Source organism: Monodelphis domestica, chromosome 4, assembly GCF_027887165.1.
Source record: "Monodelphis domestica isolate mMonDom1 chromosome 4, mMonDom1.pri, whole genome shotgun sequence".
Lineage (NCBI taxonomy): Eukaryota > Metazoa > Chordata > Mammalia > Didelphimorphia > Didelphidae > Monodelphis > Monodelphis domestica.
In genome coordinates, this window is record NC_077230.1 from 323,609,253 (window position 1) to 323,636,019 (window position 26,767).

The 26,767-nt window shown below is 36.5% G+C and overlaps 1 protein-coding gene across 4 annotated transcripts in view; it reads right to left on the minus strand.

Annotated features, from left to right (window-relative positions):
- Window positions 1-26,767, minus strand: part of LRRC63 (leucine rich repeat containing 63) — a 195,144-nt gene that overhangs the window by 135,048 nt on the left and 33,329 nt on the right. For 3 of the 4 annotated variants that reach the window (XM_056794875.1, XM_056794876.1, XM_056794874.1), the window contains exons 9-10: window positions 20,530-20,613; window positions 18,654-18,893 (exon numbers count right to left, since the gene is read on the minus strand). In XM_056794875.1, coding sequence (XP_056650853.1) covers window positions 18,654-18,893; window positions 20,530-20,613 — 324 coding nt within the window. Of the gene's footprint in view, window positions 1-8,577; window positions 9,080-18,653; window positions 18,894-20,529; window positions 20,614-26,767 lie in introns of those variants that run through there. The other variant, XM_007495441.3, reaches the window with a different exon arrangement.

Below are 26,767 nucleotides of genomic sequence, written 5' to 3' on the forward strand. Positions count from 1 at the left end.
CAGACTTCCTTAGAGAAAATATCTAACTTGAACCCAGAAGCTGAAATTTTTCATCCTATACAAAATAACTTGGAAAATTCAAATCTAAAGAGAAATTGAGCTGAAAATACAGTTGATATTGATAATCATTTTCAAAGTATTGGAAGTATAACATCAGTTAGATTTGAAAACATAAACAGAATGCAGGACACAACAACTGCCATGATAGCCAAGGGTTCAAGAAACTTCCATGAAGTCAACATTCTAAATGGAGGGGAGAGGTCTGACCAAGTCAAACTATATGAACTTACAAATAGCAATGGTTTAGATTCATATTACAGTGAAGGAGAAAAAATATACACTCAAATATAAATGAAGATCAGTCAAGAAATGAATTAAACCAAGAAGATTTAACTGGTCCAATCATACAAATGGCAGAGAATGAAAGTGCAGTGCTAAGTGAGAAATTGAAAATTAATTCAATATCCACAGAAAAACCAGAACCATATGTATGGATTAAAGTGGGGAAGAAACAATACAAAGCTCTCATGGATACTGGTGCTTCAAAATCAGTCCTAAAGACATTCCCAGGGAAACCATTATAGGGAGTATGGTTTCAGTGGCTGGAGCTATGGGAGAAATACAACAAGTCCCAGAATTCAAAAGCACAATGGTTAAGCTAGGTCCTCTCACCATTGATCATACACTCCTCTTAATTCCTGGATGTCCAGATAACCTTTTAGGACATGATTTTTTATGTAAGATTGGGGCAACCCTGCAATGTGAACAGTCAGGGAATATATACCTGCATTTAGCCAAACATTCTATAAGGCATTACTTATTGCTATATTTGGAGCAATTGGAGGAAAAGCCTGAACAAATTCAAACTTTAACATCATTGTATGAAATACCAGATGACATTCCACAAGGTGGTTTTGCTAAACATTAGAATGATGTGGGTGGAATAAAATCAGTGGTACCAGTAAAGATAGAAGTCAGGGATTGTGTACCTCCTAAGATACCTCAGTACAAATTGAGCAAAGAAACTATAGAAGGCATAACACCAATTATCAACAACTTGCTAGAACAAGGCATTTTAAGACCTACAGAATCTGAATTTAATAGTCCAATTTTGGCTATTAAGAAAAACAAGTTAAATGCAGATGGAACATAATGCTGGTGATTTGTACAGGATCTTAGGGCAGTGAACAACTTTATAAAGAAAACATACACAGTGACACCTTCTCCAAACAATATTATCACAAAGATTCCACCAGATGTCTGGTGGTACACAGTGATAGATCTGAGCAATGCATATTTCACCATACCATTACACCCTGACTCTCAAAACATTTTTGCTTTCCATTGGGGAAAAAATAAATTATGTTATACAAGTCTTGTTCAAGGATGTTGTGAGTCAGCTTCTATATTTTGCCAACTACTTCAAAGAGATCTAGTAAATATCAGTTTTAAACACAGTAAGCTGGTGCACTATGTGGATGATTTACTTTTAGCATCACCAGATCCAGAACCGTGCTTGGAAGATTCAAAAAGGCTACTGATAGAGCTTTATAAGGGAGGGCATAAAGTCTCTAAGAAGTAGATTCAGTGGGTACACCCAAAAGTCGAATATCTTCAATTTATCCTGGAAGAGGGCACCAGGAAAAGTTCAAGTAAAAGGATAGAAGATAAACAGAAGCTAGGCATCCCTAATACCAAGAAACAACTCAGGGCATTCTTAGGGGTTGCTGGTTTCTCAAGACAGTATATTGTAGGGTATTCCCATATTTCAAAGTGTTTGACTGACTTGACAAAGAATGAGGTTAAAGAACCCTTGCAACTAACTAAAGAACATCTACATGCTTTTTAAAAGTTGAAAGAAGCCATTTTAATAGCTCTGGCCTTAGGGATATCAAATTATAAAAAGGAGTTCCACTTATATGTACATGAAGCTAAGGGAATCGCTTTAGGGATATTGGCACAATATTTGGGGTTGAATTGAAGGGCTATTGCATTTTACAGTTCTATTATAGACCTGGTCACACAAGGAACAATACATTGCCTGCATTGCATTGTTGCAACTGCTCTCATAGTGAAGAAGGCAAATGATATTGTACTGGGATGCAAGTTACATGTATATTCTGCACATCAAATTGAAAAACTATTACAATCACAGAATATGCATGCTTTCACAAATGCAATATCTCAGTATAAAATCATTTTGCTGGGTAATGATAACATAAACATTCACAGGTGTGCACTGGTGAATCTAGAAACTCTGATTCCAGATTTATCATTAGGTGGAGAAGCACTGCATGATTGTAACCAAGTGGTGGAAATGATGTATAAGCCTAGAGATGATCTTAAAGACACATCTCTTAGTGATCCTGATATGGAGTTATAGACTGATGGATCCTCGTACATCTATAGAGGACACAGGGTCATGGGGGCAGCTTCAGTAAATAATGACAAAACACTTTGCCATGCAGAATTACCAAGTCATGTTAGTGCCAAGGGTGCTGAGTTAAAAGCTTTGCTCAAAGCCATGGAAATGGTAAAAGGCAAAAAAGTGAACATATTTACTGATTCCGCTTATCTTTTTTCCGTCATATGTCACGGGTTTTATTTGGAAGAACAGAGGTTTTATAACAACAGCTGGAAACCCAATTGCATATAGTGAACCTATACACAATATCATAAAAGCTATAGAATTACCAAAAGAGTTGGCCATGATCCATTGCAAGGCACATACTCATGGCAAAAACAGGATATCCCTTGGGAACAAAAGAGTAGATATAACAGCGAAATACACAGCTAGATTTGGTCCCTACCATGTGGTGAGTCTTTCCCTGGTGGAAAAGCATAATCTTACTGAAGCTTACTGTGGAGATGAGATTCAGTCATGGAAAGAATAACTTGGGACTAAGTTAGTTAAAGGCATTTGGGTAGCTCATGGTGGAAAACCAATTCTCCCTCCAAAATTGTACCAATATCTATGTAATGTGATTCATTCCAAAGGTCATTATGGAGTGCAAGCTATTCTAAATGCAGTACAAAGATTTTGGACGGCCCCAAGGATTACAACAAATGCCATTAGAATTTGTCAGGCATGTGATACATGTAGGAAATTCAATCAAGGACATTTCAAGAACATAGCATTGGAAGGCAGACCTCTAAGTTATATGCCTTTCCAATGTCCACAAATAGACTACATAAACATGCCTAAAGACAAAAGGATTTAAATATGCATTGGTTATTGTGGATAGACTGACAAGATGGGTTGATTCAACTAAGAAAAATGATACAGCCACAGTAGTGAGATCTTTACTGAAGAACATTATTCCTAGGTAGGGCATTCCTGATATCATAGACTCAGATAGGGGGTCCCATTTCATTTCTCAGATTTTGCAAGAAATATAAGAAAACCTGGGTGTTAAAAGCAGTTTCCATGATGTATATAGGCCACAGAGTTCAGGACAAGTTGAACAAATGAATAAAGAATTAAAAACATTAATAGGAAAACTCTGTTCAGAAACCCACTTAAAATGGACAGATGTTATTCCATTAGCATTGTTTCAACTAAGAACAAGACCCAGAGGTGACTTGCATGTACTCCCATTTGAGATGTTATATGGTCAACCATTATGGCATGGAAGGACTGCAAAACCATCATATTTGTCTATGCTAAAGGGCGAATGTTTACTTCATGAATACCTACTTGAAATACAAAACAGGCTGGAAGAACTAAGGAATCTGGGATTGTCAATACAGAGGGTACCATTGGATTTCTCGTTGCACAAAATCAAACAGGGAGATAAAGTATATGTGAAAAATTTTAACAGAGAAACATCTACAGAACCGGGATGGATAGGTCATCTAGACATGATTATGGTTACTCCCACATTGGTAAAAGTATCTGGGAAAGATCCATGGTATCATGCTTCATATGTAAAACTATATTATGCCCATAATGTTAATAGTGATATAGAGGAACAAGAAATAACAACCTAAAGAAAACACATAAGAGAATATCTGAAGTATTGCCAAAAGCCCTATCAACATCTTAACAATTGTCCCTATAAATGGAAAGTTATACATGAGAGTAGAAGAATAAAAATGAAAGCACTGCACACAACAACACAAGAACAATAACAACACAAATGATAGACATGAGAGTACAAGCTGAAACAGAATATAAGCACTGGAAAAAATGATGAAATAGCCTCATATATGAAGATTAAAGCTTCAATAAGATATGATCTCTGCTTACAACAACAACAACAATGAGAATGAAACTAAGTTACTTAATTAAGAAGACACATCTCTGCAAAACACATTACATTTTGTATTATTCTATCTATATCAATAAGAACATTAAAAAAACCATAAAGGAAAATTCTATCTCCAAGAAAAAATCAAAAGTCAAGATAATCTCCTAAAATAAACACCTCAAAGAAGTAAATCTACATGAAATGAAACCCCTTGTAAAGTTTAAACATCAAATGATATTGGACAATATCATATTTCAAAATCATAAAATACATCTTGAGAATTTATATAGTACAACATACTACAAACACCCACACATGAATATTATCACATGGAAAAGCATATATCCATGCATGAATAACCAACTCATAAAGACTGACAAGCATGCATGAAGAATTCAAACTTACTTGTAAGCACATTTCTTGCATGGTAAAGAACATGGGACTTCAATCAAGGTGAGACGACAGATAACGTGTATGCTGCACAGATGAAAAACCCAAGACATGTATGTTTCTACAATCAACACCAAAGACATGGAAAGACTTTGAAATCTAGAACTGATGGTGATGAGGTCACATAAGAATGTATCATGCATGTTAATTTCACACAGGCACATACACATATACAATCATACATAAGCACAACATGGAAAGGAATCTCATGGCTTGGGTGAGTAGGTAACATTTCATAATTAGAACACACACAAAATTCATACTAATATCATTGTGAGTTTCTGTGAATAATTCAAACAGACAAAGGACATTTTATCTGCATGACTTTGAACAGAACTCACATACAAAATGTAGCATAATTGTACATATGTCAAATTTGTATAGACAAAACTATGTACATTTGTAAAATACTAATGGAACTAACAATCTAACAGTATAAGGTTAAGTTACTGACATTCTAACAACACACAGGGCAAGATTTAGAGAAGTGATTTAAAATCTAAGTGAATTAGGGACAGATGAATAGCATTTTTAATATAAGTTAAGCTACATAATAATGTTAGAAACAGTTATTGTTTATAAAACCCCTTTACTTAGAACAAGCTATAGTCATTAAGAAATAAGGAAGTTATATTGTTGTTAACAATCTATTTAAATTTTTGCATAGGTTACTTTTTTTAAAATCAAATTGCTGTATTATACTTCTATTACCTATCCCACTCTCCTTAATCCCAAACATTAGAATAGGGTTAGATAGTTTAGAATAGTAAAGACAGTCTAGGATTTTTATTTGGGGGGTTTGTGGAAAATTTTAAAATAGTATAGTATTATAGCTTAGACAGTTAGGAAAAGTATTTATATAGTAAAAGGTAAGTATGGAAAAGACATTGGCAGAAATACAGTTGTAATTTCTGCCAAAAATCAGAAAATGGGGGTTTGTAATTGATGAAATGGAAACACAAAATGGATCAGCAGAAAAAAGCAAGCAACTTGGAACTTTGGGGAACCATCAATCAACTAAGATATGGGCTACAGTTCCAATGGAATCTGGAGGAGAACAGTTAAGAAGGTCCAGCTGTTTGAACCTCACTTCTTCTTTTCTGACTGTTGGGAAGAAGTTAGAAGTCAGACTTGCTCTTGGTCAATGATCATTTATCTGACAGAATACTGAGAAGAATTTTTGGAGCTTAGCTCAGAAGGAACTCACCCAGCCTTTGCTGTTAACATCCCCTCTTAGAAAAAATAACTTTATTTCTTGAATTAAACCAACTGTGAAATCTCCAACCAAGAGGAAATTATAGCAGTTAGGGAAATCTATTTCTCTCTCCCCCCCTTCCTCTCCTTACCTCCTCTATCTGAAAGAATAAACCCTTTTAGTTAAAAGATCTAAAAATGTAGGATTAGTTATTGAGAAAACTCTTCAAACCTACCATTTCTGAGAGGAACAGTTGGAAAGGGAACAGGAAGTGGTGTGTGTGGGAGGAGCACAAGATCCAGCCTTTCCCCTAACTTATTTCCTGTTGTTACCACTACAATACCTCCCTGTTACCATAAATCTCCTAATAGTGGCATCTATTACAACTCTTGATTTGTTTTAATTTGCTTTGGAATCTTATTAGATGGCTTGCTGACTCCCTCTCCCAAGCCTTGGCTTTCCCTGTGCATCTTATAAGAGACCATCCCCATACCTTATTTCTTGATCTAAGAGCATTGCTGAGACAGCCAAGGTCAGAATATTGGCTGGGTTTTTGCTTACCCTGCACTGTTTCCCTGTCTGATGTGCTCGAGGTTAGCATTTGGGTAAGTTTTTGTTTATGATGTGCAGGGAGAAAGGCCCTTACCATCTGCAGATAAGTGAGAGAGTATCCTTCAAAATACCTATTAAAATATGACTCAAATCATTATCAATGAAGAAATCTGCTAATCTCCTTTGGCAGTATGGTATGGTTGTCTCCTACTATCAGCTGATCTTTTGGAGATCAGCTCTTCTATTCCACAGGTATTACCTGAATGGGACCTTTCTCCCTTTCTACCCACCCTTCAACCAGGTTATTCTCCTTCTTTCTCCATTTGCTGCTTGTGCCTGGCTTCTGGACCTTGCTCACATCCACCACTGGCTTCTGTTAGTGGTAAGTGTCTATGCACCACTAATAAAGTCTCCTGTAATGACTCTTGAAAACATCCTTTTCAATCAGGATTTGACTGAACCTCTTAGAAGGAGATAGACTAAGCCTGGGCCATTTACTCCTTCTCTTTAGCTTATGGACTACTTATCCAAAATTGAGACTATATTTCCTGGCAGCTACATCTCTGTGGGCAGGATGAAATAGGCAGCTGGGCTACCATCTTCTTCTCCAGAGAAAGTAGGGGTTGGGTCGCTGAATTTCTTATTTTAGTGTTAGGGAAACCCTTTTCTCCTAATTCTATATATTTCTAAATGGGAGTAGGGCTGGGACCTTGTAGCCTCATCTCCATGAGTGGTACACCAAAAAGAACAAGGACAAAGAGTTCAAACTCTTTGCCTGATTGATAGGGAACTCCTTTCTCCTCCATATGTCTCTAAGTTGCTGACCAATGCAGTACAAATTTTAAACAGTACAAAACAGAATTTGGAATTTTTCCTCCTAAACCCTTCCATCCTTTCACTATCACTGTAGAGACATCCTCTTAGTCCCATAGGTTCATAACTTAGGAGTCATTCTGGAATCCTCACCATCTCTCAACTCCCCTCCCTGCCACCCTTATCCAATCTTTTGCTAAGACATGTCAATTTTTTCTTTGCACCATCTCTGGAATACAACCCCTTCTCTTTCCTCTAACATTCCTACCAATCATCACCCCATGTCTGGAGTATTGGTACAGCCTGCTGGTACATCTGCCTACCTCAGCTCTCTTCCCCACACCAATCCATCTTCCATTCAGCTATTAGTGATTTTCCTAAAAGGCAAGTTTGATTCTGTCATCCACTTTCTCAATAAACTCCAGTGGTTTCCTTTCTGCTTCCAGGAGCAAATACAAAATATTTTGTTTAGCATTCAAAGCCCTTCCTCACCTAGCCCTTTACTTCCTTTTCATTCTTCATTCCCTTCCCACCACAAACTCTTGGATCTGGCCTGTGGCACTGGCCTCCTGACTGTTCCACAAACAAGTCCCTCCAGCTCTCAGGTCTGGGCATTTTCTTTGGTAGTCCTCCATACCTGGAACACAACTATTTATCTCTCTGGATTCCTTTCAGTCCCAACTACAATCCTATTTTCTATAGGAAGCCTTCCCCAATTCCTCCTAATTCCAGTGCCTTCCTTCCATTAATTATCTCCAATTTATTCTGTATATAATTTGCTTTGTATATGTTAATTTGCATATTGTCTCCCCCATTAGAGTCTGAGCTCCTTAAGGGCAGAGATTGTCTTTACCCTCTTTTTGTATCCCCAGTGCTTAAAACGGTACTAGGACACTTGGCAGTCACACCTTCATGGGCAGGACTTTCCACCTTTAACAAAGAGAGCAAAGGCTGAGGTCCTTAATGACATGGAATTCCCCTCCTACAGTGTTCCTTGGAATCATCAGCTGTTGACCAAGACTCTTGGGTGTGATGCTCTTGCCACAGTGGAAGGAAGTTACTTTCTTCTTATAGTTAAAGATAATCTCTCTATCAATTGAGGCCCTGAGGAAGCAGAACAGAGGAGGCTATTGCCAGGCTTCTCTGCTTTGTATGCAAACAGCATTGGACAGATTCATTTTTTAGATATTCTACCACAATAATTAAACATGATGAGGGATCATATATTCAGAGACTGAAAATGTAATGAATATAAATCATACTCTTCACTTTCATATACTTGTTTCTTAACTTAGAACCAAGTTATGGATAAAAAGATTAGATGCAGAAAATGTTTATTGTTAGAGACTGCAATACATTTTTCTTATTATGCAGAGCACATAATGAAAAAAAAATTGTCCTTGTCTTTGTATCTTCCAGCAACTGTTACAAATTCTTCCTTGAGAAATAACCAGTGATTCCTATTCATCATAAATTTGTGTACAACTCCTGGATCACGATGATTCAGGTGAAAAGGTCCATAATTTGAAGATACTGCCCCAAAGTTAGATTCTTGAAGAGATATTATGAAGACCTGTAGATTGCAAAATTTCCTGATTTCTGCATAACTTCGGTCTTCTTAATGAAGTCATAGCCTCAATATCAAAATAGGTCCGGATCTACGGAAGTTGTTACATTACGCTGTATATAATTATAGCATTTTACAGAGCAGACACAAAACAAGATAGGAATAACTGAAACATTAAAAGCATCAATAGGTCGAATGATACGAAGTCCTTGGCCATACATGGGACCCCTGCAGCAGTCACAAACATTAGAGCTGAAATAGAGAAATCAAATTAGTAAATCACTTGATATTTATCAAATGTTTACTACTCAGGATGCTCTTAAGTACCTTAGACAATGCAAAAGAATGAAATATATGTTCCCTGACTTCAGTGATTTTATAACATAGTTGAAAAGATAAAAAGAATGATAACCTGCATTTCTAAATTGCTTTAAGGCTTGCAAAGGCCTTTGCAGATACCTCATTTAATCCTTATGACAATCCAGGGAAATACAGACTACTATTATCCTCTGAGGAATCTGAGGCAGACAAAGATTGTGGCTTGCCCAAGGTCACACAACTAGTAAATGTTTGAGGCTGGATTTGAATTCAGGTCTTCCTAACTTCACTTAGGAAGTTCTATAAGCTGGGCCACCTAGGTGCATGTGAATAGAGAACAGAGTTAAAATTAAATATCATTTTAAAATAGCAACATGGGAGAAATCACAAAGCAGTTTGCAATTAATTTCTAATTAAGTGGTATCCACAATAAGCATTTCACATTTAGGAAACCAAATCACTGAATACAATACATCATAGTCATTCAATGGGCTTCTGGCTACTAAAATTCACTAAACATTTCTCTCTGTTATTGCCAAAGATGCCACATTTCAGGTCATTGATCTTTCCTGGGTAGGCATAATGGTACAATACACAGGGATAAAAAAGCAGGGTTGGTCTGAATAGACAGTTTAAGGGAAGGTATAAAAGGAAATATGGAAAGCTGGATAGTCAGAAGGGGAAATAATGGTAGTACCAATTGATGAAAGGTTTCAAAGCATATAATTCATTAGAGGAATTTAGATTTGATATAAATGAATGGGGTAATTATTATAGATTTCTACACAGATGAGAGGCAAGAAGAAAATTGAACGAGTCATCTCTTAGAGGGTCCTTACAACTTTTAGGTTTTTGGTTAAAGATTTTTATTAGCTATGTAGGCCAATCTGAAGTTAAATGAGTATAGAGTTAAGGAAGCTAGATGTGAGATTGATATGCGGATCCAGGAATGAATTGGTTAGGCTTAAACAAAGGAATAGCTATGAGAAGGCAGAAATCAAGTCAAGTAAATAAACATTTATGAAATATGTGGAAAAGGAATTTCTCTTCCTGTTATGTTTCTTTGTTTGACATCATCAATCAATGACCTGGAGGTCGTTTACCACTGAGATGTGCAGGTATAGACAGACTCTCAGAGAAAGAAAATTGAAATCAACAAGACAGGATACTGATCCCATAGGAACTGCCCCCATGGGTGGTGCCAGGCAAATTAAGGAACTAGGATTGGTTCCTGAGATATGATGTGGGAGAGTTAGTGGGTGGAGAAAACTACTTATAAAGTGAGACAAGGGGACTGCTCGCTCTCTTCTGGCTGGAGCTTGGAACCTGAAGGAACCCATGTTGGTGGTGAGTTTCAATCCATTAGAATAGAAAATAGGGTATTAAGCTAGACTACTCTCTACCTCTTTCCTACATTTCCTTCTTTACTACCTCTACTTTGAGATAATAAAATTATTAAAGCTTCTATTAGCCTTATAATTTAATTTTAACTATTGCAAATATTTACCACGTACTGGGCAAAGTGTAATGAGAGAAAGAGAAACAAGGATAGCTAGATGGCTTAGTAAGTAAAGCCAGAAATCTGGGCCTGGAAACAGACCCTGGGTTCAAATTTGACCTCACATACTTCCTAGCTGTGTGACTCTGGGCAAGTCACTGAACCTCAAATGCCTAGCCCTTGCCACTTTTCTGCCTTGGAACCAATAGTATTGATCCTATGAAAGGAGGTAAGGATTATTTTTTTAAGTGTCACAGGAGAGATTTGAGAATTTAACATGATTTTAGGGGACTGAAGAAAACAAAGGGATCAATGCTACAAATCACTACCAGAAGTATAGTGATTTGGTGTTAGATGCTATAAGAAACTTTTTAACTTCTTTATTTGCCAAAATAAGTTTTCCAAAAAAAAATTTGTGATGGAAAAAAGGCAAAATGAAGAAACTTCTTATTTTTTCTAGAATATTCTTGTCTTTTCCTAGACCCTGGCTTTAAAAAACATTTTTTTTCATTAGAAGTAAAAGTGATGTAAGTACCCCCAAGGCAGTGTTGCTACTAAAAATGCAACAAAGGCCCAAGTTCCAGACTTTGTTAGCAAAATGGAAAAGTTAACACCAAAACCAATGATTTAGAAAGACTGCTTCATTATTGATGGTACTGAGAGAATACCTGAGAATTTCTGTCCTTTTGAAGTCTACATCCAGCCCCCAAATTTTTATAGGAGAAGCAAGGTAACCATTGCTGGCACTGAGCTTTCAACTAGGCTTTTTGCAGATCCAGTGGCTAGAATACAAAGTTGGCAGATCATGAACTAAAAGGCTTGTTTTACTGATGAAGAAGAAGGGGCACAGGGAAGTGAGGGAATTTGTACAAGGTCTCATAGATAAAGTCCGCATCAGAGGTAAGATTTCAACCCAGGGTCCCTCTCTGCATGACTGCTATTCATCCCACTATACCATAAGGAAAAATGAAGGATCAGCTGGGATTTTTGCAAAAGAGAAACAGTTTAGTTATGTTAATATGTGACATTTCTTACCTATGTGTGAGTTCTTATGGGCAAGCTGGGGCAACAAGGAGGCCCAGTGGATAGAGTGCCAGGCCCAGATTTTGGAAAGCTCCTCTCCCTGAGTTCAAATGTGACTTCAGACACTTACTAGCTGCATGACCCTGGGCAAGTCACTTTTAACCCTGTTTGCCTCAGTTTCCTCATCTATAAAATGATCTGGAGAAGGAAATAGCAAACCACTCCAATATCTTTGCCAAGAAAACCCCAAATGGGGGTATGAAGGGTCAGACATGACTGAAATAATCGAACAATAACAGAGTTCTTATGCTCTGTAGGACTATCATCTGGGTAAAGAAACCAGCAGCATGTTCCCTTGGTACAATTGGGGTGATGAGCCATGTTCTCAATAGTTTATGAGCGATGTTCATCTGTCAAACAACAAGAAACTGATTCAAGGTCAGCCTTTTGATTTGCCTGTTTCTTCTCTGTCTGTTTGTCTCTCTGTCTCTCTGTTTCTCTCTTACACAAATACATACACACACTCTCCCTCTTGTCCCCCCCTCTTTTCCTTCCTCTTTCCCTTCTCTCCCTCCTCTTCTCCCTCCCCATCTCCCTCTCCCTTTTTCTCTCTCCTTCTTCCTCTCCCTCTCCCTCTTTCTTCTTCCCTCTCTCTCCCCTGTCTCTTTCCCCATCTTCCCCCCTCTTTTTCAGTGTCTAGGGCACCCTGACAGATATTATATACAATTCACTTCAATGACATATTTATTCAGCATCTACTATCCATAAGGCACTGTGCTTTGTACTAGCCATAAATCATTTTTTGGCAGCCTTTGTTTTACATAAGCAACATAAATATCAATAGCCATAGCATTCTATATTATTGATAGGTGGCATAATGGATAAAAGGCTGGGCTTGGAGTCAGGAGGGGCTGCGTTCAAATACTGCCTCAGAAACTTACTAGCTGCATATCCCTGGACAAGTGTCTTAATTTCCCTTAGCTTCAGTTTCCTCATCTGTAAAATGGAGAAAATAATAGCACCTCCCTCCCAGGATTATTGTGAAGATTAAATAAAAATGTGTAAAGTGCTTTGCAAATGTTCAGTACTCTATGATAGCTGTTAACTGTTGTTATCTATTATCATAATGTTATTTTAAGCTAACAAAAGAAACAAAAAGTATAATCTATCCTAACTATGTGATTAGTTTAAAAATGGGATGCAACAATGGGTAATGGAAAGTGAAGTGGGTTGATTTATAGTCCAAAGACCAGGGCTTGAACAGTGATACTGCTAGCATCATTTTTCCAGATTGGTTCCTTTGTCTGAAAAATTAGAGGTTTGGACTAAATGATCTGTTGGGTCCTATCTTGGTGACCCAACTACAGCTCCCAAAGACCAGATTCACAACCAGGATAGAATGAATTAATTAGTCAAGTATTTTTTTAAATACCCAAAACCAAACAAAAAATCCCAACAAAACTCTTTTACCAAATACAAACACTCAGCAAGTATACACAGATGAAACTTTCCAGGTCTCCCACCTATGAGAACACACTGGTCAATAGCAACAAAAGCCCCCATAAGAATAACAATTCTTCACATATAAAACAATATTCATGATATTAGTTTATGTAAAATTCTCCCTTCCCCACCAAAAAAAGCATTTAGCTTATCTGCCCTTGCTCCTTAAGCCTAAAAAGCTACTTATGCTTTTTAAATCATTAATGGAATGCCTCCAATCAGCACCATGGCCTGGGTGAGCCAAATAATGCCAGACAAGTTCCTATTAGCTCTAATTCTTATCTTATGAGTTTGTGCTCTTGCTTATTTCAGTGGAGACATTCAGATATTTTCCATGTCATAATGAGAAGTCAAGACTGCAACATACAGTAGTATAAAAAAAAAAAAGCAAAGTGATGACAAGGAATTTATATGTTTTAGAAAAGTTTTTAAAATATCAACCTCCTACATTTGAAATCTGTGGCTCCTGTCTGCTGTTAATGGCTACTGAATGACAGAACTCTCACTGTAATTCTATTCTTTACAAATTAAATACATATCTGCCATGAAGACTAGAATTTTTAATATTAAAGCCATGCATATTCACAAACATGTATTTTATACTTAAAATTTTTCATGTCTTCCTGTTTTTACATTATATTCATTTTCAAATATATCCTCTAACCCTAAACGAAACTCTAATGCAAATATTGACAACATAGAAATGGGTTCGAATCAAGAACACTTGTGACACCCAGTGGAATCACGCGTCGGCTATGGGGGGTGGGGGGGAGGAAAAGAAAATGATCTTTGTCTTTAATGAATAATGCTTGGAAATGATCAAATAAAATATTATTTTTTAAAAAAAGGATTTGTACAAACAAATATATCCTCTACTCAGAAAGGTAACAAAGGGAAAAAAAGAAAGGGTTTGAAAAAAGCATTTCAGCAAAACTAACCAAAATATCAAATTAATTTTAAAATGTATGTGATTTTCTATGCACATGACCCTCCACACACACACCTGCAAAGAAAAGTTTTTCTCCTTTGAGGCCAAGAGTGGTCAATATACTTATACAACTGGTTAAGAAAAAGCGAAGATGATTGGTGGGACAAATTAAATACATAGTATAAAGAAGCAACTGAGAACAATTCCCTTGTATTTGATCCCAAAATTCCAATCATTAGGACAAGAACTCACTATCTGTCTTTTTTGTTTTAACGTTTATCTTTCTGTCTTAGTAACAGTTCTAAGATAGAAGAACTGCAAGGGCTAGGCAATCAGGGTTAAATGACTTGCCCAGGAGCACATAGCTAGGAAATGTCTGAGGTCACATTTGAACTCAGGTCCTCTTGACTCCAGGCCTGGCATTCTATCCACTGTGCTTCCTAGCTGTTTCAGAACTCATTATAAATAAAAACAAAAAAAACTATTGAAGAAATGGGAAAGAAGACTGGCAGAAATTAGGCCTAAATTGACATTCCACACCATAGATCAAGACAAGCTCTAGATGAGTATATTACTTAGACAAACAGGGTGAAATCATAAATAAATTAGAGAGTTAAGGAAAAAAGTAACTGCCAGATATATGGCTAAGAGAAGAGTCAATGACCAAATGAGAATGAGAGAATCACAGAAAGCAAAATTAACAATTTTGATTATCAATGCAGCTAAAATGAGAAGATAAGTTGCTGTGTATATTGTTGACCTACCTATGTCAATTTGAGTCTGTCTGGATAAGTCTTCCCATGTTTCTCTGTATGTTTTATTACCATGCAATACAATTCATTATGTTCAGGTAAATTTTGTTTAACCACTCCTCAGCTGGTGGACAGCTACTTTGCTTTCTAAAGGTAGCCAGGTGACACAATAGATAGAATGTTGGGTCTGGAGTTAGGAAAACTTGATTTCAAATCTGGCCTAAGACTACTATGTATGTAAACCTAGGCAAGTCACTTAACCTTTACTTCAGTTTCCTCAACTGTAAAATGGGGATAATAGTACCTACCTCTTATATGTGAAGATCAGATGAGATAAACTGTGGAAAAGTATATTATACAGTGCCTGGAACATAATGGGTCTTAAAATGTTATCTTAGTTTCCTATATATTCGATATCTGACCATTAACACAGATAATTACTGCAAAGAATTTTTTTTTAATATTGAAAAGTTTCTTAGTGTGTTTCTCTATCATTTCTATTCAACATGTCTACTTTGCATACCTCTACCTATGTGCTAGATGTGATCAAAGCTAAGCAGTATCTTTAAGAGGCTAGAAGTTTAGAAGTCATTCAGATTAGAGGTTTTTCTCATTTTCATTCCCAAAGAAGAAAAGTGAAAGACCGGTATTTTACAGATTTATTGTACTCTAGGGAATCTAGATGAAATGGTGTCAATAGAATTACTGGGCATTCCTCTCTGCACTGGTCAATTTTAGGCTAACTCTTGCATATATTGTCTTATTTTAGAACAATTCCAGGGCCAGAATATGTGTTCTCTCCCTGCTACCTGTGTACTAGTTTCCCAGTAATGTAACTGATAATTCATAAGCCCTAGAACAGCCTAGACCCATGATGGTGAACCTATGGCACGTGTGCTGGGGATGGCATGCAGAGACCTCTCTGTGGGAACGCATGCTGAGGACCCAGTGTGCCCATCCCTACAGCACAGAGTTCCCCAGAGTAAAGTCCCTCTGCCTATCCCCAGGAGGAGGTAGTAAGCAGGTTCTCTTCCAGACAGAATCCCTGGATGACAAGACTTCCCCACCCCATTCCAAATATAAAGGCCTCTTCATTACCTGGCCTGAGTGAGACAGAAACTACTGATGACTTCACTATCAGAAGCAACCAATTTGCATTCAAAGGGGTCTCTTGCATGAGGGGAAAATAGTGGCTTTTCAGAGGTAGGATCTCCCAAGCAGCCCTGCATCCAGATTAAAACCTGACTTCAACCCTTGACCATTTGCTATAAAAAGTTAATTCAGAGGATTCTTGGCTTGTGATGGGGTGGATGTGTTAGGATGATGTAATTTAAACTATATTTCCCTATAAATAAGGGGTTTTCCTGTAAGCTGGGGCTTTCTTTGTTTTTTTTTTTCCTGGCCACCTTTTTCTCTCTTTCTCTCTCAATAAAGCATTGCATTTGAAATGGCTCCTGGTTCCTTGCATACTGGCTAAAGAGGGTGTACTTTGAAATTTTCAAGGTCCCCTCAGTTTCCATTTTGGAGAGAGGCTAGGTTGGAGGGGATACACATAACTTAGAGGGGAATAGAGTAGAGCACTTGTGCCCTGAGACTCTCCCTCTCCCTCTCCCCAAGCCTGGCTGCATTGGCAGCCCCCCTGCCCAGCAGTCCAATGGGAGTGTTTCCTCCCTCCCCTGGGTGGAGTAAGAGGGGACGGGGAGAAGAAGCAGTGGGAGTTGAGCTCTCAGTGGGGGAAGGGACACAGAATGGGGTGGGGGGGACCTGGGCACAGCATTTGGTTGCGGGGTTGAGGGGTTGGGGGGGGGGACAAGGCCTGGCACTCCATCTCCAAAAGGTTGCTCATCTCTGCCCTAGGCCCTAATTTTATAGGCTAGGATGACCTACAACTCAAAAAAGTGACCCATCTTTTGAAAAAGGTCTATAATAAAGCCTAGTTAGGATTCCTTCTCATTCCAGCAGAGTTTAGACAAATTGCTAAATCTTTGTTTCTTCACCTATTAAATGACTATGACAACAATACCATCCCAGCCTATTTCTGGATGGTGGCAATGGTTTCAACAGTTTTTCTAAAACCTTCCCAATTTATGCCAATAAGGATTGGGACTATCCAGGAAGCCTTGCCCTTAACAGTAGGCTAAATCTACTAATAATCCTAATCTAGGTGTTAGCAGTTGTCTCTCCGCTTAGGAACCCTAAGAGTTCAATCACAAGGCTCTCTATATCAGGGAACAATTAGCCTTGTAAAAAGCACCAAGCTGATTCTCTGTAGACATTTCCACTTCTACTTTTCTTTCTGAATAGCTACTGCTATTCAATAAAATACAGAAAAGTCCGTGGCATGCCTGGCATGTGTGTAATTTAGTCTATTCTGCTGTAGTTTACACCATCGTTCATCTCCCACAGAGGGGGAATGAGTCCCAAGTAGTACTTGCTTTATCTTAAACTTTTTCAATTATTTGAATCACAGTAACATTCTATGCTGTAGTTGTATATAAGCCTATTAGCTTATATTGTAGCATATCAATCATAGGACCATAGAGCTACAGCTGCAAGGGATCTCAAAGGACTTGGGGGGGGGGAGCCAAACACATCCCCCATCTTCCAGATGTTTGATCACATTTTGTCTTCAGATTCTAATTGGTTATACCCTAGTATACCTGAACCTACTTCGCTAATTGCTGTTCATTCCTATTTGCTTGGGTATAACAATGCATTCTGTTCATTCTAATGACCACTGACCCCCAGTATCTTTCCTTCCACTGACCATCTGCAGAGATTCTGATGCAATTGGTCTATGGTCTTTCCATCATCCTTCCTCCCTTGGCAGTCTGACCTTGAAGTCCCCTCTGGTCCCTGTTTATCATATCACTCCTTCATAACTTTCCAGGCTTAACTGGTCTTTACTTTTTTTTCTTTCCCTATCCTTTATCCCCCTTCATCCATTCAAATTTTTCAGTGTTGCTGTGTTATCTAGGAAGGAAACTTGGGTCAGATTCATGGAAGGTAGTTGGATTCGTTACTCTTATAACATGGGAGTCAATTTGGTTCAATACCTATTTCATATGGTTGATAAAGACTGACAATTTAAAAGAGTTATATATTATTACCTGGCATGTGAAAATACTTAATAATTAAGTATTTAATAATTTAATTGACTGATTGGGGAAATACTAGCTTTTATCAGAAAGCTATAGATCAAAAGTCCTTTATGGGTTTGTCAAGGTCTGGTAGTGAGTTTAATTTGCCCTGAAAGTGAGAGGGTAGCTTTCTACACATATGCTTATTTCATTACCAGATCCTTCTGGATCAAAGAGGTACAAATTTCTTTGCAATATCCCACAGAAAAATGGCTCCCATAGACCAAATCCACCACTGTCTGTTATGTCTTCAGAGACTCAATAGAAATTTTAACTGGCAATTGTATAATGTCTGCCAGCTAGTTAAGTAATTTCCAGTTTATATACAGAATAAGTCATGATTCATGAAATAATGGAGGAAAAGAGCTAAAGGAAGGCTTTCTCCCCTTGACAGCATTATACACTGTTCATCTGGGTCTAATAAGAGCACCTAATAGAAATCACTTAGTGAAACCCAACATTTTCATTTTATAGATGAAACATGAGCACCCAGAGATCAAGTAATTCACCAAAGGTCACACTAGTAACATAGTGGAAGAACTGGATTCAAATACAGATCATTTGATTCCAAATGAAGTGTTCTTTCCACTATACTGAATATTTTGCTTGAGAATAAAATAGAAAAATAATGGTCATCAATAAAAAGTTTCCATAGTTTGCTTACCTGACAAGTTGTTCCGTAATTCCAGGTGGGAGCTCCTTATAAACTTTCTCTAGTTGGTGGAAGGAAAAGGCCAAGAGAGCCAGATCCTTGAGGCTTTGAACATAATTTTTACAGCTCTCTTTCCACAACAAAGGGTGTATGAAATTATTCTCTACAATGAAGGTCTCCAGGTGAAGTTTCAAAATTCCAGGTGGCAAATAATACAATTCATTCCCATCAACATTCAAAGTGTTAAGAGAGCTGTAGAAAAAGATCATCATATACTTACTTTAAAGGGCATTTGTGCAATTTATATGCATGGTGAGAAGAATAGTAACAGAACATCTTTCCCCTAAACTTTGGGCACTCTCCCACAAATACCCACACCACCAATGGGAAAAATGGACACAAATAAAGAGCACTCACAAGGGAGCATACATGTTGGGAACATGTACGGTGGGCAACTTACATGCCCAATCCTGTAGGTCTTCTGATATCTAATAGTGAAATCACTGCTTCTTCCTGGCCTGGGTCTAGGCATCATCATTTGCTTCTTGTTGTCTTTTGGGCTCCTCCACTATCCACTGGAAATATCTTCCTACTGCTCTTGTAGACTTTATTGGACAACGCTTTATCCCACTGGATTTTTTGGACTTCATCTCTACAGGGCTACTTCCTACCTGTCACCCGCAGTACACTAAGAGATTGTGACTAAAAGCTTTTTTCCTCAATATCTACAATTGGACAACTGTTTAGTCACAGCCAGGCTATATCCACTTCTTTAAACAAGTCAGGCAAAGTTACCTCACATGAAAATTAAATTATTTCTTCATGATTTCTATGGCTAGAGTAAAAATCACAGTCTTTTGTCACAAACAACTATCTAATGTAGAGTTAGAGACTTAGTAGGCAAATAAATTTGAGCGAGAACCATAAGTAAGAAAAGGCTATTGTTCTTCACCCATATAAGCTACATTCTTCTCCTTTTTTTCAGGTATATCTTTGTCAGTAGCAAAACCCCATAGCTTTGATGCCATGCCATATTTTAGCCAGGAAAATACTTCATTGTCTCTCTAAAAATGAAATTAATTAAAACATTTAAGGGATAAGCTCTTAAGTTCAGTAAAATCAGGATACCCTGGCCTCATCAGCAAAAAGGTCCTTTCCTTATACTTGTTTATACTGTGGCAATTGCTTCTGAAAATTCCTTTTCCCCTGGTTAAAAGATAATCGACATTACTAATTTTCTTTAAGAAAAAAAAAGCTCACTTATTTCAATTTTCTTGTGCACAAAACCACTTTTCCCTTTTTTGGAAGCAAACAGAAAAACATTTGGGAGAATTATACATAGAGAAAATGTAAAAATCAAATTGGACTAGCCCGATTTCGCTTCATGCATTAGATACCAAGAAACTTAAAAAAAAAAAAAGGTACATTATGATCAATTATGTCTCTTTTATAAATTCTTGCACTTTCACTTAGAGCCTGTTATTCTTAGGTTCCCCTATCTCAAGAGAGCATTCTTTGAAAAAAGTTCCCATTATTAGTATTTAAATATGGAAAAAAGGAAACTGGATATCGTTAGGTAATCACTAAGATTCTTTTTCAAATAGTTTTGGAAAATCTTGTCTTCTTTTTTTCTAGTGCTTAACACAGTGCCTGCCACACAGAAGGCACTTTATAAATGTTTATTGATTGCTTACTATACCATAGAGAAATTATAATTTATATTCTTCCTGAATTAATACTTTATGGATTCTATTTTTACTTGCTATTAAATTATGACTTAAATATATTATAGGAATTAAATTCTCCCCCAAAGAACAATTCTGTGTTATGACTAAACATATGTTTGAAATACATGAACTTTATTTTTATTTATTGCTTTTTTAAATACCTGAGAGACTCGATTGCATTTGGAATAGAAGTAATTTCATTGTAGGAAACATCCAGGAACTCAAGTTCATACAACAAAAACAACCTTAAAGAGAGAGAAAACTAGCATGCTATAAAAATAATTACATGGTGGTCACTTATTAAAAACTAAAAGAATATTAGGATTTTCATTAATTTGATCACTTTATGTTGATTGCATTCAAGACTAATACAGAATAATTTTAATTCAATCATACCTTTAACGAAACTTACTTTTGCAGTTTCTAAACATATTGCCTGGGCAACTAGGTGGTATAGTGAATAGAGTACGAGGCCTGGAATCAGGAAAACCTGAATTCAAATGTGATTTCAGATGCTAGCTGTGTGACCTTGGACAAGCCACTTAACTCTGCCTCAGTTTCCTCATCTCTAAAATTAGCTGGAGAAGGAAATGGCAAACCATTCCAATATCTTTGCCAAGAAAATCCCAAATGGAATAATGAAAAGTCAGAAGATTGAAACAACTGAACAACAACAAATATAATGCCTTAATGCCAAATATTAAGTGTCTTTCCATTAAGGCCTGATATACTATAAAGAGTCAAATATTACAATCATCCTAGCAGGCAAACACAACTCCCTTAAGATGAAACTAGAATATATTCAATCATATCTGGATCTATCTGTACAAGTGGTATCACATAGAATATCAATTTTTTCCAAGGGTCATTTACAACTGTCATTCCCCACTACAGCATCTGCTTCCTTCAGTTAGTCTACTGCCAAAGATTTAATGCAGCAATCTTACATTCTCATTCCCCTTTTTTAGGGTCCATAAAAATTTTATTTTCCTCATATAACTACTGAAATATACCCTCTTAATGGTTCTTTAAGGGTACAATTTTGGTATGCTATGCTCAAATGTTCATGTTGAAAATTTATTACTAGTTTTCACATGATAAAAAATAACAACATAATATTTTCATACTGTTAAAAAAAAAACAACACATCTTCCATTTTACTGTGTTTTGGTTCCAAGGCAAAAGAGCAGTAAGGGCTAGGCAATGGGGATTAAGTGACTTGCCCAGGGTCACAAAACCAGGAAGTGCCTGAGGTTACATTTGAACCCAGGACCTCTCATCTCTGAGCCTGGCTCTCAATCCACTAAAGTCACCCACCTGCCCCATCTCATATTCTTTTTATCTCAGTAAGCTCTCTTTTCCAAAACTCAAAACTACTTTCAAACCCTCTATTCACACTATTAAGGCAAACAGACTTCAAATTTCTTTAGCTCTCTCCCCATTCTCCTCTCATCTCTACCTGCTTAAATTTTCTCCCTTCCTTTCTTTAGATATCCCTCCAGTGAACTTTGATTAAAGTCCTTCATAACAGTATTTGCCCTGTTTTCTTCATATTCTAATCTGATCCTTTTCTTGCTTTCTTCTCTTTGCCTAATTCATCTAGTCTTTATTTCCCAATCACATCTTAGACTCTCTGTAGAACTAATCTTCATTCCAATGAATTTTTCCTTTACAATTTAGTACAAGTTTCTATTTCACAATATCAATCAATTGCAATATTGTTGCCTTTGAGGCTCCTACAAATGCATGATCTAGTTTACTAAGTTCTATTATAACATTATATTTCAGTTACAAAGTTAGTCTCTAATTAGTTTATGATTCCATAAATTCCTACAGACTGAGGGAAAAGTAGTTATATAGCTTTATAAACTAATTAGAGACTAACTGAACTATAGGTTCTCTATTGTAAATTTCTAAGTTTGAATGTTTTTATAAATGAGGGAATATATTATGAGAATCAATAACAATATTAAGGGGTATATTAATTAATATAATGATAATAAAATAAATGAGGGGTTACTATTCTGTAGAACTTATTTTAGGAGAAAATGAGGGGGGAAAGCCTTTGTGAAACTTGTATGGAAACATCAAAACCTTTTACTACTCTTTCCCTGGAGAGTGACAGATTTATTGTTTTAGTGCAAGGGAGGAAGGTGATTTCACTGATTAAAGAAAAAAAAATGGGTTTGCAGTTTAAATTTAGGAACTGCCTAGGATTAATTTTCTTGACTGAAAGAGAGAAGCTTAGGGAGCAACTTTTAAAAAAAGTAAAATTAAATTTGGAAGAACTGATAAAGTTTACATCAGAAAATTCCTGGTAAAGTTTTCCTTCTAATCTCCCAGAGTGGTTTCCTAAGAATGCTATAGCGAGGCAGCTGGGTGGTTCAGAGGTTAGAGAGCCAGGCCTAGAAATAGGAAGTCTTAGGTTCAAAGTTGGCCTCAGACACTTCCTGTGACCCTGGACAAGTCACTAAGTCACTAAGTCACTTAACCCCAATTGCCTAAACCTCACCGCTCTTCTGCCTTAGGACCAATTCTAAGATAAGAGTTAATTTTTTTTTAATGTTACGCCTCTGTTGAGACTCTCTTAAGGCTCTATCCTTATTCATTATCTTCTGAAAGGGAGGCTTTCCCTGTTCCCAAGCCAATAAGAACTTTAAAGGGGGGTAGTATCCATTGGACTACTAAAGTCAATACCTGTGGCAACCAGGGACCACTCACCTCAAAGGAAGTACTTTGTAGATGTGGTTTGGGATGATGTGATGGTCCAGAGATGGCTGGTACTTTGCTGAGGAAATCCATTAGAAGAAAATCTTACCAGAGTGCCCGTTTAGTGTTCCTCAGCAAAGGTCCAGTTGCTACATGGAGACTCAAAGTTTCTATTCCTTTGTGATTGCCATGATTGTTAAAATGGAATAAAAGCATCAAGCAATTACCTCCAAACAACTATTTTTCTAGCAATGTATGCATTTGTAGAAATAAATTCTATCAGGGGCAGCTAGGTAGTTCAGTAGCTATGTTCAAATCTGGCCTCCAACACTTCCTAGTTGTGTGACCTTGGGCAAGTCACTTAATCCCCATTGCCTAGCCCTTACCACTCTTCTGCCTTGGAACCAATACACAGTATTGATTTTAATGTGGAAGATTTGGGTTTTTTAAAAAAAAGAAAGAAATTATATCCAAAGTTCTTGGGAGTCAAGGACTCTGAACCTTGGTTTCTTTAGTTATTATAGGCTGATGGTAGTGAAAAAGAAAAATGTAGGGATAGAATCACATTATTTCTTATTGGTTGACTTTCAAATCAGATAACAATGGGGAGGTTGGGAATATTTTTTCAATATCCCAGAAATCAGGTGACAAGAATTCAAAACTTAACTTCACAAAATGGTGGATAAGAGGAAAATAGAATTACTAATGCTTTTGCTTTGTTTTTGTTTTTAATATAACAGGGGAAAATTATGCCCCCAGATGTTAGGAAGATTGTTTTTTGTGCTTATTCTTGCTTTAAAGCAAATATTTCTTTGTAAAAGCTAATTAAAATTTAGGTGGTTAAATGAAACTAGGAAACAAGGGGAATCTGAACACCACTGATGGAGGAGGATAGAGCCAGTAGCTGAGACTAGACATCTCCAGAAACCTTTAAGGTTCCTGGGAAGGGGCACAATATAACATACCTGGCCTTTAGGCAGTGTGGGCCAAAGTATTAACTGTTACATTTATTTTTCAATTGGTACTCCCTTTTTGTAGAACGTCTATGTTATGAAGTAAAGGCACGAACATTTAGTGTGTAGTAATAGTGTTATTCATGTATTATTATTCCATTAAAAATCATGCATTTTAAAAAGAATTTCATGGGGAAAACTGCAGTGTTAGAAATAAGAAACATTATCACTAGAAAGGCATGGAAAGTTGTGTTTGTCACAATGTGTTTGTATTTGTCACAATGGCTGGATTCCAAGAAGGCTGCTACTTACTGGATACTGTCTATTGGAAGAGTAAAAGCCATGAAGAGAATTAAAACCTCAGAAAATTGTCAAACTTGCCTTATTCTACTTTCTTGTCCTATAAATGTCTTTAACATTTTACACTTAACATCAAATTATTTGTTTCTCTGAAGATTTATCAAATTATTTAAAGCCATTTAATAATATTAATTTTTAAAAAAATCAAATATCTCATTTTAGCATCATTAAGTTTATATTTAAGGCCCCAGTTTATATTGAAATGTTTAAGAAAAAAAAGTTTCACAAAGACTATGAATTATTTGGTTTCACTTATCTTAAAGAGTCAGATGGGAAACAAAAGTCCTAATATTTTCTACATGGAAAAATTCTTGCAAATAGAAATATAAAGACACCAAAATGGAGAAATCACCTCATATCTAGAGAACAAGGTCTTTTTCATGTGAAGAAATATCAGTTAGAGAATATTGGAACACAGCCAAAACTTGGTTTACCATTTCAAAAGGGGGGAAAAAAAACAAAAAAAAACCTTTTCTTGAAGCATCTTATATGGTTGTTTATATAATTGAACTATTGGAGAGATTTTAGTAAAGTCATGTACACCAGAAATGGTCAAGCTGATCTGTGGACTGGAAGAGAAAAACAAAATAAAACCGGGAGAAGTTCCATTACCATACAGTGTGATTCATTGAAGAATAGTTGGTACTTGTTGTTATATTTTGGATTAGTCATTATGGTATCCATACTGCCATTTCCCTTCAATAGAACAACTGGATAAAACTGCAAACATCTCTCAATGTAGCTAGCTCCTTGTTTTTGTTCCCTTTGTGAATACTGATGCCATAAAAGAAGAAATCTTATTGTGGGAGTCTCTTTTCGAAAGAACTAAGGCCACTGATCGTATTGGGAAAATTGTACTCTCCCCCCCAAACAAAACAAACAAAACAACAAAACTTTGAGTGAAAAGAAAAGTGTTATTCTCTTTACACAGATCTAGTTTTGGTACCTATTTGTAAAAGAAGCTTCTCATGTCACTGTCCCTCATTGCTTTTTATACAAATATGCACTGGTAACAAGACTCTTCAAAGAACCCTGACAGGATAGCCATACAAGTCACTAACTTTATCAGAAGCAGATCTATGAATTGTTTTATTTTTAGGTCTCATTAAGAAATAAGAGCAGACTAAGAAGTGATTCTCTACTGCATAGAAGTTCACTGTCTTTCTAGAAAAAGAGGAGTTTTGAACTGTTTATTTGAATTAAGAGTAAAAGGTTCACTTCTGAATAAAAAAGAAAAACCCATTCTTGCAGCACTTTGAAAGGAAGGATTTTGCCCATTGATTGGCTTACCTGGAAGACATCTTTAATTCTATGACTGAGATATCTTTCAATTCAAAGTACTGACATCACTGTTATGGATGTTACTGAAAAATGGTAAGATTTCAGGATAAGATGCTGATATGGAAGTAAAAAATAGAAGCTTATATCCTTGTAAACTTTCAAATTCTGAGGGGAGAGCTTTACTAAGATGGAATTGAGAAACAAAATCCAGTTATTTTTTCCTAGTAAAAACTTGCAAACACTTCAGAAGGTTTTCAAAGTTATTTCTATCATAATGGTATTGAAATTGAATAATACATTCATATTCTTTTTAAAAAACATTTTCTGATGTAAATCTTATAAAAAAGCATTGACCTATTCACTTATTTTTATGTTACTGTCACTGCAGAAATAGAAAGAAGGTACATAAATCTCAAGGCCATTTTGTGTATTTCCTTATACTTACCATCATACTGATGATGAGCTTTCCTTTATAGAACAAAAGTTTATCAGTCTTTACTTGGTAGAATCTACCAGGGTTTTTATTCTGATAGCATAGCTTTCTATTTCTCCCAGTAAATTCATTTTGCTTTTCCTTTAAGAATTTAGATACTGTTCGGTGCATTTATGACCTTTAAGCAAAATGTAGTTTCCCTATGCATCTCTTTTTAAATTATGCTTATTTTTGCGGTTGCCTTGTCTAGAATCATGAATTCTATCCCTGCCTTTTTTTTAAACTTTGTCTGAAACATAATAGATTTCCTCCAGTGACTTTTTAACTATTTTTGAATCTTTATGCTTCCAGTATGCTGCTTCTAAAGGAAAAAAAAAAAGGTAGATTGTTCTTTCTGGTCTATACCAGATTTGTCTCTTTTATGTGGAAATTCATTCCATTTACTTTCACAGTTATGGTTGTTAACTACATATTTCTCTCCATTCCTTGTTTCAAGCTTCTACTTTATTGAGAAGTGGGTGGCGAGATGAAATGTGCAAAATACTAGTGTTCTAGGGCTGATGCAATTTACTTCTGCTCCCTTATTTCTCTGTTCTTTCTTTAATCCATAACCCAATCACAGGTTCTTATCCTTTCTTTTCTTTTAAACTCCTCTAAAAATCA